A 12,378-nucleotide genomic window follows, 5' to 3' on the forward strand; every position below is an offset into this window, starting at 1 on the left:
GTTTATTTAAAAAATAAAATAAGTAGGTTACAAAGCCCAAAATGCATTTGCTTAGTAATTAGGGTTTTTATCACTTTTGAGGATCAGTATCCATCAACTCTCCCAGTAAATAGTTGTCTCCATTTATTAAATTTTAATATACATTGTGATTAAGAAAACCATAGCTAGAATCTTACAATATCACCGAATCAGGGTTTTTATGTATAGACTACAGTACTGAAATCTCCTAAGATTCTGAGATCTTCAGGAGGATAAGAAACCCAGACACAATGGCGCTCATAGCATGAAATTCTGTCATTCTACACCTAAAACCAAGGGCCTTTTTGGAAATAATATTCCTACTTAATATACCATAGATTTCTGAGCTGTAATAAGCTTTCAGCTTCTTATTTCTTCTTCTTATGTACCAGTTTTAATTCTGCAATGTGTGCTTTAAGTTCATGGGTATTGTACATTCCAAGAAACAGTGATCTAGAAAATCTCCCATTGCTGAATGTGGTACATGACATTACAAAATGAAGGAAATAATTAGACGACAGCATGTGAGTCAAAGGTTCTTTCCCAGCTTAATAAACTATAGTTTATGAAATTAGGAATGCATCCAAGCTGAATTACTACCTAAATTTTTGCCTTATTTTAAGATACTATATCTTCTTCCATATTTTTATGAGACAAATATCTAGAATATTTAGCAAACATTTGATATTGGTGTAATCATGGTCCATCTTTGTCATCCTCATTATCTTTTTTGTGAATTCAATTGTATATTCCAAGCTGAATTGATGTTACTTAATATTGGTATAATCATGGTCCAGCTCTCTTATCCTCACTGCCTTTTTTGTGGATTCAATTATACATTCCAAGCTGAACTGATGTTATTTCAATGATTTCTTCCAGAGATGAGTTTGGGAAAAATTTATAATAATAATGAAAGGGACTGATGCTTCAAATAATCTCTTTCCCATTTGTCTCTAAAACAGTGGTTCTCAATCTTTCTAATGCCACAACCCCATAATACAGTTCCCCATGTTGTGGTGACCCCCAACCACTTATATATCACCGGGTGCCAGGGGCGTGGCCAAAGAAAAGGGAAAAAAATGGCGGACAGCCTTGTTTGGCGATCCCCGTGAAATGGTCGTTCGACCCCAAATGGGGTCCCGACCCACAGGTTGAGAACCTCTGCTCTAAAACTATGGATGATATTCAGAAAGAAAACATCTTTCTAGGCATGTCTTTAATGTTTGACAATCTAAAGCAAAGAAACAAAAATAAAAAATAAAAAAACATCACATTTTTTCCTTTTTCAGTTTTCTAGCATCAACAGTACTAAAATTTTAGTTTATAAAATAGTCATTACTATAAATCTACTGGACACTTTTATTGTTTTGCAAGCACTTCTATTGCAAACATAATTTCAATTTTCAAAATATTTTCTTGCAGGAAAATGTCTTCTTTTCTGAATGAATGGTCATCTCATCAGTTCTTTTAAATAGGAAGACATTTTAAAAGATTACTTACAATTGCTTTTGTCTTGGATTAAATAAAGGGTTTAAAGCCTTTAGCAGTTTGTTCAGATTAAATATTCCAACATTTGCCTGATTTCCTATGTTATATCGTCCTTCATCATCAGATGTGTTTGGGACGAAGTCTGAAACAAAACATTATTTTTACTACAGTAAAGTCTGTGGAGGGAGCTGAAGATTCGAGCTGCCAAACAGCAGCCTCAGAACTTTAATGATTTGGAGAGGATCTGCAAAGAGGAGTGGAACAAAATCCCTCCTGAGATGTGTGCAAACCTGGTGGCCAGCTACAAGAAACATCTGACTTCTATGACTGCCAACAAGGGTTTTGCCACCAACTACTAAGTCATGTTTTGCGAAGGGGTCAAATACTGTATTTTCCGGCGTATAAGACAACTGGGTGTATAAAACGACCCCCGACTTTTGAGAAGATTTTCATAGTTTAGAAAGTTGTCTTATACGCCGAAAAATACAGTACTTATTTCACTTATTAAAAAGCAAATCAATGTATAACTTTTTTGAAATGCATTTTTCCAGATTTTTTTGTTGTTATTCTGTCTCTCACTGTTAAAATAAACCTACTATTAAAATTATAGACTGATCATTTCTTTGTCCATGGGGACATGTACAAAATCAGCAGGGGATCAAATACTTTTTTCCCTCACTGTAATTGAGTTTTGTATCATTTTATGACTTTTTTTACCACAATTATTAAGTTCTTAAGCAAATCACTACAGTTGTTAAATGAATCATGCAGTTGTTCAGCAAATCTGGCCTTCCCCATTGACTTTGCTTGTCAGGAGACAGGAAGGTTACAGATGGTGATTAAATGACTTTAGGAGAGTTTAACTGTCATAAATACATGACAGTTCCCAAGTGCCTAAATTTTGATCACTGATCACATGACCATGATGCTCCAAAAGTCCTAAATGTAAAATTGGCTATAAATAACTTTTTCAGTAACACTGAATGGTCATTAAATGAACGACTGTAAGCTGAGGACTAGTATTGACCTTTTTTTTTTTAACACAAATAGCCTGTTCTACTAAATAAAATTTCATTTTGTATTAAGATACATACATATTATATTGGGGCTTTTTCCCCAGTCTGCTTTGTCATAAATTTACCAATAGCCAACTTATTTTTTATGACTGTACTTCACGGAAATTATAATAATGACTATGTGCACTCATATCAGGATTATGTGGGCTAAGTGCATTCCATAGACTTATCTTAGATGTACTATTTATGCTAATGAATATTTAATTTCACAGCATCAAGAGTAATAGCTTTCAGCTTTTAAAGGCTCTTAAACAGGCCTCTTTCGGGTGTAAAGAAGCAAAATCTAAAGAAACTTGACAATGAATATGCTATCTCTCATGGCCAAAGCCTTGCCCTTCTCATGCAAAAAAAGAGAAATACATCCCTTCCTAAACCCTACAACTTTAACCTCCATTTTTCTCTATACAAACCAGCATACTTTCCTATAGCTCCATTGATGCAATTAAGATTTTATCCATACCTAACATTTCAACTTGATTTTAAATATTTTAAGTACAACTCTCAAAGATCCGTTAGCTGGTCAATTCCAGTTCTAAGTTATTGCCTGACTGTTTGAAAAGGTGAATGAGTTGGGTTAGACTTTCACATATATACTGTTGTGGCTTGTTCCCCAATGGAAGAATGGTGAGAAATTATTAATTCTTAAGACAAATTCTTCTAGGAAGAAAAAAGAGGTAAGATGTGAAAGAAGAAATTTGTTTCATCCAGATAGGAACTGTGAATGGTTCCCAATTTGTGAGAGGAAATTCTTTCCCATAAAAACTTCAGCCAGCATTTCATCTATGACAGTCTTCCACCTAAAATTTATTCCAGATGCCAAAGTAAACAAACTATTAAATAGCAATTAAATTACAGATTGTCCTATTTTCTGTGAGGTTTTATGGAGGATTTTCATACCCTGAGATGGAAATGTTGGGGGTGGGAGACTATTAGTGATGGTGTGTTAAGAATTAGGCTTTAATTCCAGTGAAAGTAGCATGGGCTAGCCTTCCCTGCCACTTCAAGTGAGGAATCTGCTGAAATCAGTGTAAATGCAGAATCCAGATCTAGGTCAGACTCAATAGCTCCTACCAATCATCTCTGCAGTTGCACTGCATCCAATACAGTTCTAGGCATGTAGATTCCCACAAAGCATAAAACTGATAACAAATGTAGTTATACATAGCTAACATATCTAAAGTACATAAACTTTCCAAATCTAGGCAGGAGTGGGAAAAGCCATAACTCTATGGTACAGCAAATGTTGTGCATGCAGAACAACTATGGTTAAACTGAGAAAAATGCAGTCTAAAACTCTACCTTTAGCAGTGAAAGTTGCAAAACATGAGCTGGATAGGATCGGCTCATTTGATTTAACACAGCTTTAACACAGCAGGGGTGGACTAGAAGATCTCAAAGTTCCCTTCCAGCTCTATTCTGATTAATTATTAATCTCTGAGTCCCATCCATTTCAATCTTTTAATCCTTTTGGTCTTACATAAATTTAAGAAGTCAAAAATCAAAAAATGATGGCACAGTTTAGGATTTCATTGTCTGCCAAATAATTAATCCTGAATTCCCTTAGGTTATACTCACCTGGGTCGTATGCATCCATGAAGCCAAATGGACCATAATCTATGGTTATGGATAATAAGCTGAAATTATCAGTATTACATACTCCTAAAACATAAAGCAACATGGCACAGTTAGAAGTGCTAGCATGGAAAATTATTTAGGAGCAATTTGGAAACCAGATCCAGCCCCTCATTTCATAGCTAAGAAGTTTGTAATACCAGTGTCATTCCTTTCATGTTTGTTACAGATACTTTTCTCTTTATGCCCGTGATTTTTTCTATCTGATATAAGTATCACCTTTTCTCCAATTGTTTAAAGCAATCCCTGCTTTCTTAGTGGATATGGAGTTATAAACTTGTCAAAAACTGAGTTTCTTTTATTCTTTCAGAAGAAATACAGCTCCTCTTTCTTACTTTTCACTATGCAGTTTGGAAAGAAAAGGACAAGGTAGTTAGCTTGTGTGTATTTACAAGGTAGTCCTGTGTACTTACAATCAAGTAATAAGTCTGTGTTTTGAAAAGCCACAGTAGTCACAGAGGATTAGGAATAGTCCTAGAACCAAATCACAATGCTATCATTTCCTATCCATGGTATTCTTTGTGTTCCTATTTTTAAAAATGCATATCATGACAGTATATCATCAGGATCTATGATATCATGTTATAAGGAGGAGAGGTCCAAAACTAAATGCTGAACAAATGGTATTAATTTCAATAGCTTAGAAGGGATCTAGTACTATTTTACTACTAGAATAATTACTAGAACAGTTGTTTTTTCTAACTTTCCATGGCTTAATTTAGGGAATTTTCACATTAACAATTTTTACCCTTCCCAAGCAGATTGAATCTGACATTGTCTTCACTTCTGCCCATTTTAAAACATAATCACTCTGAGCCAATCAGTGCTCATTTTCTTTCTATCCATTGACAACAGGAAAATGTCTACAAATTTCAGGATCCACCTCAGCTATCACCAGATATGGAGTAACAAATGAAATAAACTACTAAATCTCTTGATGTATTTTTTTCATGTGTACTTCTGTTGTTGTGGGAATTTCTCTAATAGTTTCCCCTCCCCAAAAAAACTGAGGAGTTACTGTAATAAGAAGGCATAGGAGGGAAAGTAAATTGTAAAGAAATGTCAACAAAGGCACTGAAAACTTCCAAAGGCTTCCTGAGCATTGTTCCTCTTACATTTTAAAGCCCTACTGATGAAATTATAGCATTTCTCCAAATCAACTTTTTCCTCAACACATCTGACTATACCTGAATGTTGCTATCACACCTAAACGGAAAGGAAGGAAAAAAATTTTAACCAGAGCATACAGAATGAAATATATTCTGGTTATTGGGCTCTGAGGCCCTACAGGAGTAAGAAAGATTTAAAGCATTCAATCCAGGTGAATTGAGTACATTAAGCTAAACTGTGAATGGTTTGATTTTGGCTTTGTACAGTGTGAGCCCAGCTATGGTTCACAGTGTACCATACATTGTGGCTAAGACAAACCACATTTTGTTTTGATGTATGAACCTGGCCCTGAATCACTGTCAATATTTCTATTCCACATGCTTACCCCCATTCTTTAGTAATGAACTCTGTCAGGATATAAGCTTTAGTGCAATGCCTCACCTATCTGTGAGTCCCATATATCTTTAACAAAAGGAAAAAGGTATGCTGTTCAGATAACAAAATACAACTCTCCCCCTTTTAATCTCACCATGAGCGAAGCCGACTGACATCCACAAGGCAATTAAATGTGCCGTCTCGGATACTACTTGAGAGAAAAATGCCTAAAATCAAAATTTTACATTCAGCATTACTACAACAGTAGTAACATTCCAGAATATTTACTATAAATATGTACAGCAATTGCTGGAAAGGGAACCAAAAGTGAGGGAAATAATGCAGAAAAAAATAGTTTTAAAAAAGGATTTTCCATTTCAACATTGTGGGAAGGAAGAACATGAGAAGGAGATTAAAAAAGAAAAGATTTTACATCATTTACGCATTTCTCAAAGGCCATCTAATTTGCCCATACTATAAACCTTCTGGACTGAAACATTGTCACTTTTATATTCATTATTACTAAATATAAAATAAGATATAAGACTAACAATATTATACATTACTGAGTTTTTAACTGGAAGATGAAGGGGTGAAAAGCACAGATTGAATGTCCACAAATGTATTGATTTACAATGTTTATATTGAAATGTAATTATATTTACAAATTAGATTACAACAGATTTCAAATACACATAATCACAATTTTTTACAAAAGTTTCTTCTTTGATCTGACATAAATGTATAAGGAAATAACAAAGGGCTACTTACCAGATATTTATTTGAATCATTTATATTTATTTTTGGAAAGTGTTCTTTTATGACCATATCTAGCAGCATCCTGTCCCACAAAGTAAAAGTTTCTTTTATCAAAGGAGAATTTGAAAAATAAGTAAACATTTAAACTGAACCCTATTTATTACTAAGAAGGCTAAACTGAGCTGAAGAAAAGTTATGTACTGTATTTTTTAGGAAGATCTGCTTACATGTAAAAGAAAGACAGTACTGATTTTAATTATAGTTTACTGAACAATGCTAATAACAAATCAAAGTAAGAAAATAGAAATTACACTATTTACCCAAAGGGGAAAGAAATCCCTCTTAATCTTATTATGCAAACACAACTCTAAGTAGCTCATCAGAAAAGCTGGAATCAGATGTTAGATATGTAATTTTATTTATTTATATTTTCATATTTCTTAATCACCCATCTCTCTCAGATGTTCTATAATTTAAGAAAATTTAGTAAATGTCAAAGGAAGAGGTTATTGATTTTCTTTTCAACTTTGGCAGTTGTTATTTTGGATAGATCTCCTCCAGAACCTAGAAATTCTGTGCATTCCTAAGGAAAATATGTCCAGTTACAATAACAATAGCAATGCACTGGTAGTCTTTCTATTATGATAAATATCTGTTCAGAGATATCTTAATGCAGAGTAGGCAACATTACCTCCCAACAAAAATTAAAAACAAAGAAATATCACTGGCAAAAAGTCCTACAAGATTGTTAAGGTTTGTAGGAGCTTTTAATAGTGAGATACTTGGCTAGGGTGACTTGAAAATTAACAGCAATTTTCTTATTTTTATTATTTATGCATTATTGTCTGCAGGGGCAGGTTGCCATACTTCATTTTACTGATTTTGTCACCATTCCCCCAATAGACATTATCATACTGTTTATTAAGCTAATGCATTAATGGGGAGCTGCAAATCTGTTCAAATGAAAGCCTAACTATATGGAAGAAGCAAGTCATTCTTTCATTTTTAAAACTTTGCCAGGATCTATTAGTCAGGATCTAAAGAAGCCTCGCACAAAAATCATCTTACTGAATGCCAATCTAGAATCTTTCTTGTATTTACCAGATAACACAGTTTGCATTTGTTTGTACTGGACCAGCTATTCTATTATTTGGTTACAGAAATCAAAATCTTGAATGAAGTGTTTAAGTCTAACCTTAATAAATCCAGTTCTCCAGAATGAGCTAGTATTTCCAATGATCCTATTCGAAACCATGATTTTGCAATACGTAAGACAACTGCACCTGCAAATAAATGTATGTACAAGCTAATGTATTTCAGAAATGTCCTACTCAAACTTCCTTATGCATCCATAACTTCTTAGCATGAAGTTGCTCTATGGTGGGAGAAGAACTTTACTCACAGTAGAATATAAAATAAAAAGTGTTCCTTACTGGATAGAAAGAGAGTTCTTGCATTAAGAAATGTTTTGTTTTTTTAATAATTGCATCAGGCCAGTAAGAGTTAGAATGGAGAAGTCTGATGTCCATTCTGGAAGAATTAAAGGGAAGGATCAATTATCTTATTGAAAGGAGTTCAGTCATATCTGTGACTTGCTAAGGACTATTAGTCATAATCCTAGGAGGCAATAAACTGTTGGAGCTATTTGAAAAGTTTTAGGTAATACATGTGAAAATAATGTTTTTTTAAAAAAGGAAACATGAAGGTACATGCAATATTAAATGAATGAATCGAGATGCTTCAAGAGACCATAATACAATACAAAATGTAACAGTACAAAACTACATCTGACCACAGGTTATGATGAGTCAAATTATGTTCATTTCAGCATGTAAAGGAAAGGGGAGAAAAGGAATGCCCTGAAAGGGAAGCGTTTTGCACCTGAAATGAGGCACTGCTTTTCCAGTTGCAAGCCAGCTTCTGAACAGCAGACTATCTGCAGCCCATAATCTAGTCAAAAGCATAACCAATGCACAGGTTCATGGCAACAGATTAGAAAGCAGATTGGGAGCAAGTGATCTGAGAAAAGTTAACTGTAACATTGTCAAAGAGCAATAAAAATACCTCTTTCTTTCTTAATATTCCCATTATAGAACTGATCTCTCCAAACGTTGTCATCACTTACAACTAAACTGTGGAAACAGAGGAATTAGGAAATTAGTACAAGGCAGACTGCAAAAAGTTCAGAATCTTGTTGGACAAAGTGAATTCATAGTATATTTTAAAGGAAAAAAGAAAGATAAATTAAACCAAATATAATAAGCCTAATCTCACAAATAATGGGTCTAAAAGTCTGAGGAGGACCCATTCAATTGTCAGGCAAGTAGGATGTAACCCATAATGATCTTAAACCCTTGGCAAGGCTATTTGTCTACAGTTCAAGTAAACTTTATACAACCTTGCTACACATATTATAGAGTAGCCTAGCTAGCCTTGGTTGATTCCCAATGTCAGTAGAGTAAGATCTAGTTAATTCTTAGGTGGCAAAACCACCAGGAAATTCCTTGACTCTAAAATAGACTAGGAAATTCAAATATATATTGGGGAAGCCTGATGAATTTGTCAGATTTATGTTATGACAAATATGGATTAAGACTTCTCTGCTATTTTGCAGTTTCCTGCTGCACTAAGGAGCCCATAGTTCTTGCTTGGTTGTTAAAAGAACTGAAACATACAATTCTCTAAAAAGACTTCTAATTGTGGGATTTTTTTTACTTCATTTTTAATATTCTTAAGAGTATTTTTTTTAACCTTAAACAACCAAGAGACCTCCATAATTGGCAAGGCATACAGTTTAACAAGAAATGAACTTAACTCTTAAAACCCCAATGTTTCTTGCTCAGATTGAGAAACTGAAGCAGGGTGAGATAGCATTTGTTGGAGACTATATATTACAGGGGGAATGATGTGGAGAGAATTTTTGGGAATGGGTGAATTTTATTTGATAAAAACAGCAAGTGGGGGTGTTTGCATATGATCATCCCATTGATATTCTGAGCAGGAAAAATGTTATATAAACTCTTCACCTCTCTTCTGCTCCAAATAAACTGCCCCAAATTCCTGAAATACAGGTTGCCATTCAAACAAGAATGCTTGCAATTCTAATTTTATGTAGTTTAGGTGATAGTAATAATAGAAAGAATACCATTTTGCTGCAAATCAATTAGGTTCTCTCTGGGAGAGAATATCAGTTCATTTAGTTTAGTATATGGGCAGAAGGACAGATAAATTGGATCCATACAGAGAACTTCACGCTGTCTTGCAAAGCCATTCATGTGCACTACAAGATCCTACTCCTATTATTCAACAATAAGATGGAAAACGGAGAGAAAACTTGAGTCACTTCCCATCCATGTATTGTGCAGCAGAAAAAAGCCACATGCTATATAATTCTTCAAGCATCTGTATAGAGAAACTATCCCAACTTGCAGTGCTGTTGAGACTCAAGAATCTCCAGAATGAGTTCCCATTATCAATGGAATACTGAATAGGTATAACATACAGGAAATATAAATGCTTTGTAAATATATAATATATAAATTGAGTTTACCTAAATATTTATGAAATATGTGGAACTGGCAGAAGTATGAATGAGAGAATAATGATAATATTAAGTAGATATACAAAACAAATTAATAATGATTTTAAATAAACATTTCTCAGATTGTCTAGATAGTTTTTGTATCTAAAGGATGCTAGGTATTAGGCTTTTCTAGTTTAAGGTCAAAGGGCTATCTTTGGGTATAAAATGTTGGAATTCAAAATCAGAAGTTTATCAAGTCCCAAAGTATTCCTAGGAGGCTGCTGTAGGTGTCCCTCTTGGTGATGAAGCAATGATTAATCTGCTGTCTTCCTGGTTCACTGAAAGTCTCACTCTGGCATTATGAGATGACTCCCAGCTTCATGATATCTAAATGAAACGCAGAATGCTTTAAAGTAAAGCATTCATCTCCAATAATCTGCTGTGAACAAATCTCATGGGCTGGAAAAGGGAACTGGCATTCCGTTGAGGTTATGGTAAGAAATTATGATGTAGAACTGTGAACCAGCTCAAGATTTCCAGTCTGAGGGCAATTTTTTTGTGTCACTCTGACAAGCACAAATCCATCATTCTGCCAATTCATAGAAAATAAAATCAGGAATAGGATCAATCTCAGGATGAACATGTTCACATGGACTTTTCTCTTAGTTTCTTCTGCCAAGAACCATGAATCATGTTAATGAACTTTTACATGCTGGTTAGGGAATTCTGGGAATCAAAGCCCATGCATCTTAAAAGTTGCTGGAGTTGAGAATTGTGATTTAGAAAAATACGAGCACAAAGATTATTTGCAGGGTAAAAAAATTGGTTAGGGAGAAGGATGTTTAATCTTTTCTGCCCTTCTTTATACCCATCGTATACTTCAGGGACCAGTTCCATGGAGGTTTTTCCACAGACCGGAGGGTGCCATGTTTTTGTGTGCTGCCTGCGTCTCACAGATGAGGCTGTGGCCTAGTACTGGTCCATGGACTGGGAGAGAACCACAACAGGTAGTATTCCTGCATGGAGGGCTCATCACCCAAACAAGTGAAATTAAATTTTTCTCTCTTTGTTATGCATGGAACCTTTGAAGAATTTATTTGCTTGTTTAGTTATTGTTAAGCAGGACTCTTTTGTGTGTTCCAAAAATGGAGGAAATGGCACTGCCAATTTCCATACTTTAGAAACTTGGCAGTTCAAACACAAAGAACTTCAGGGAGTCTAAGAAGAGGATGGCACACATCTGCTCAATGCAGATAAAGAATAAATCTGTATAAAGTACCTAGCTACCCTGCTTGTAGGTATTCCAAGGTAATGCATGGCCTCACTTCCCAAAAATTCTCGTATAGAAGACCGAAGCACAGTTCTGCCATCTCCTCTCCTATAGAAAGAAAAACAAGAAATATAGATATTATTGTTGTTGTTGTTATTAATCTTCAATTCAATTCACCATCTGGCACTTGTAAAAACTTAACACTTCAAGTCCTAGCCAAGGTCCTAAGAGCTGTTAAGGTATTATTATTATTATTATCATCATCATCATCATCATCACTATTATTATTCCAGTCAGCCAGATGTTCAGACTGGGTTTGGCATTTTTGTCTATCTATCGAGTCCTTACCAAGGACGATGACAACGACGACGATGACGATGATGATGATTATTATTATTATTATTAAATACTTGGCAAATCCTTGTACTGGATGATTTGATTGGCACATTTTGCTATTGCTGACAGCTGAAACAAATTAAATATGTATTAAGATTCATATTTAAATACGGATTTATTTGTAGAGAACCAAGGGTGGCAGCTTTTCTATTGAGAAGGAGACCCAATTCTTCTTAAAGATATGGATCAACACAGAAACAGAATAGAAATAAAGGTAATGTTGGAATCTGTATTGGGCTGAATCTAACACTGATTCAGCTTCTTTGACAGTCTTTCAGATGGAGTTTTCTGACTTATCTCTGGAGATTCCAAGCATTGGACCTGTGGTCTTTCCTATGCAAAGCATGTGTTCAATCAGTGAATGATGGCCATATATAATATGCCAAACCTAGAAACCTACTTTTTTTGATACAAGGCTAGGAAGCGCCATGCATGAGTGGCCATTCTTCACTAGAAGGCAGAACTAAGGAATCATACTGCTGAAAATCCAAGCCATCCTCAAGAGAGCATTCCATATAATTTAATTTATATCACAAACTGTGTATAGAAACATGTAACAATATAGCTATGTAGATACTACATATTCCCAGTGATACTCTATGGAGGCAAAAAATGGACTCTAAAGAAGCAAAATACAAAGAGTATTAGTACTTTTGAACTCTGGAATCGGAGAAGATTCCTAAGAATACTGTGGACAGTCAAGAAAACAAACAAATGCATCACCAAACAAA

The 12,378-nt window shown here is 34.7% G+C and overlaps 1 protein-coding gene across 4 annotated transcripts in view; it reads right to left on the reverse strand.

The window, feature by feature from the left end:
* The window catches only part of LOC120314497 (protein adenylyltransferase SelO-like), a 42,281-nt gene that overhangs the window by 7,339 nt on the left and 22,564 nt on the right, over positions 1–12,378 (reverse strand). For all 4 annotated transcript variants that reach the window (XM_039357650.1, XM_039357649.1, XM_039357648.1 and 1 more), the window contains 7 exons: positions 11,261–11,359; positions 8,523–8,590; positions 7,654–7,741; positions 6,471–6,540; positions 5,854–5,926; positions 4,158–4,241; positions 1,519–1,648 (listed from right to left, as the gene is read on the reverse strand). In XM_039357650.1, coding sequence (XP_039213584.1) covers positions 1,519–1,648; positions 4,158–4,241; positions 5,854–5,926; positions 6,471–6,540; positions 7,654–7,741; positions 8,523–8,590; positions 11,261–11,359 — 612 coding nt within the window. The remainder of the gene's footprint in view (positions 1–1,518; positions 1,649–4,157; positions 4,242–5,853; positions 5,927–6,470; positions 6,541–7,653; positions 7,742–8,522; positions 8,591–11,260; positions 11,360–12,378) is intronic.

Source organism: Crotalus tigris, unplaced genomic scaffold (genome assembly GCF_016545835.1).
Source record: "Crotalus tigris isolate CLP2741 ecotype Arizona unplaced genomic scaffold, ASM1654583v1 scf7180000018940.2059657, whole genome shotgun sequence".
NCBI classification, from domain to species: Eukaryota; Metazoa; Chordata; class Lepidosauria; order Squamata; family Viperidae; genus Crotalus; species Crotalus tigris.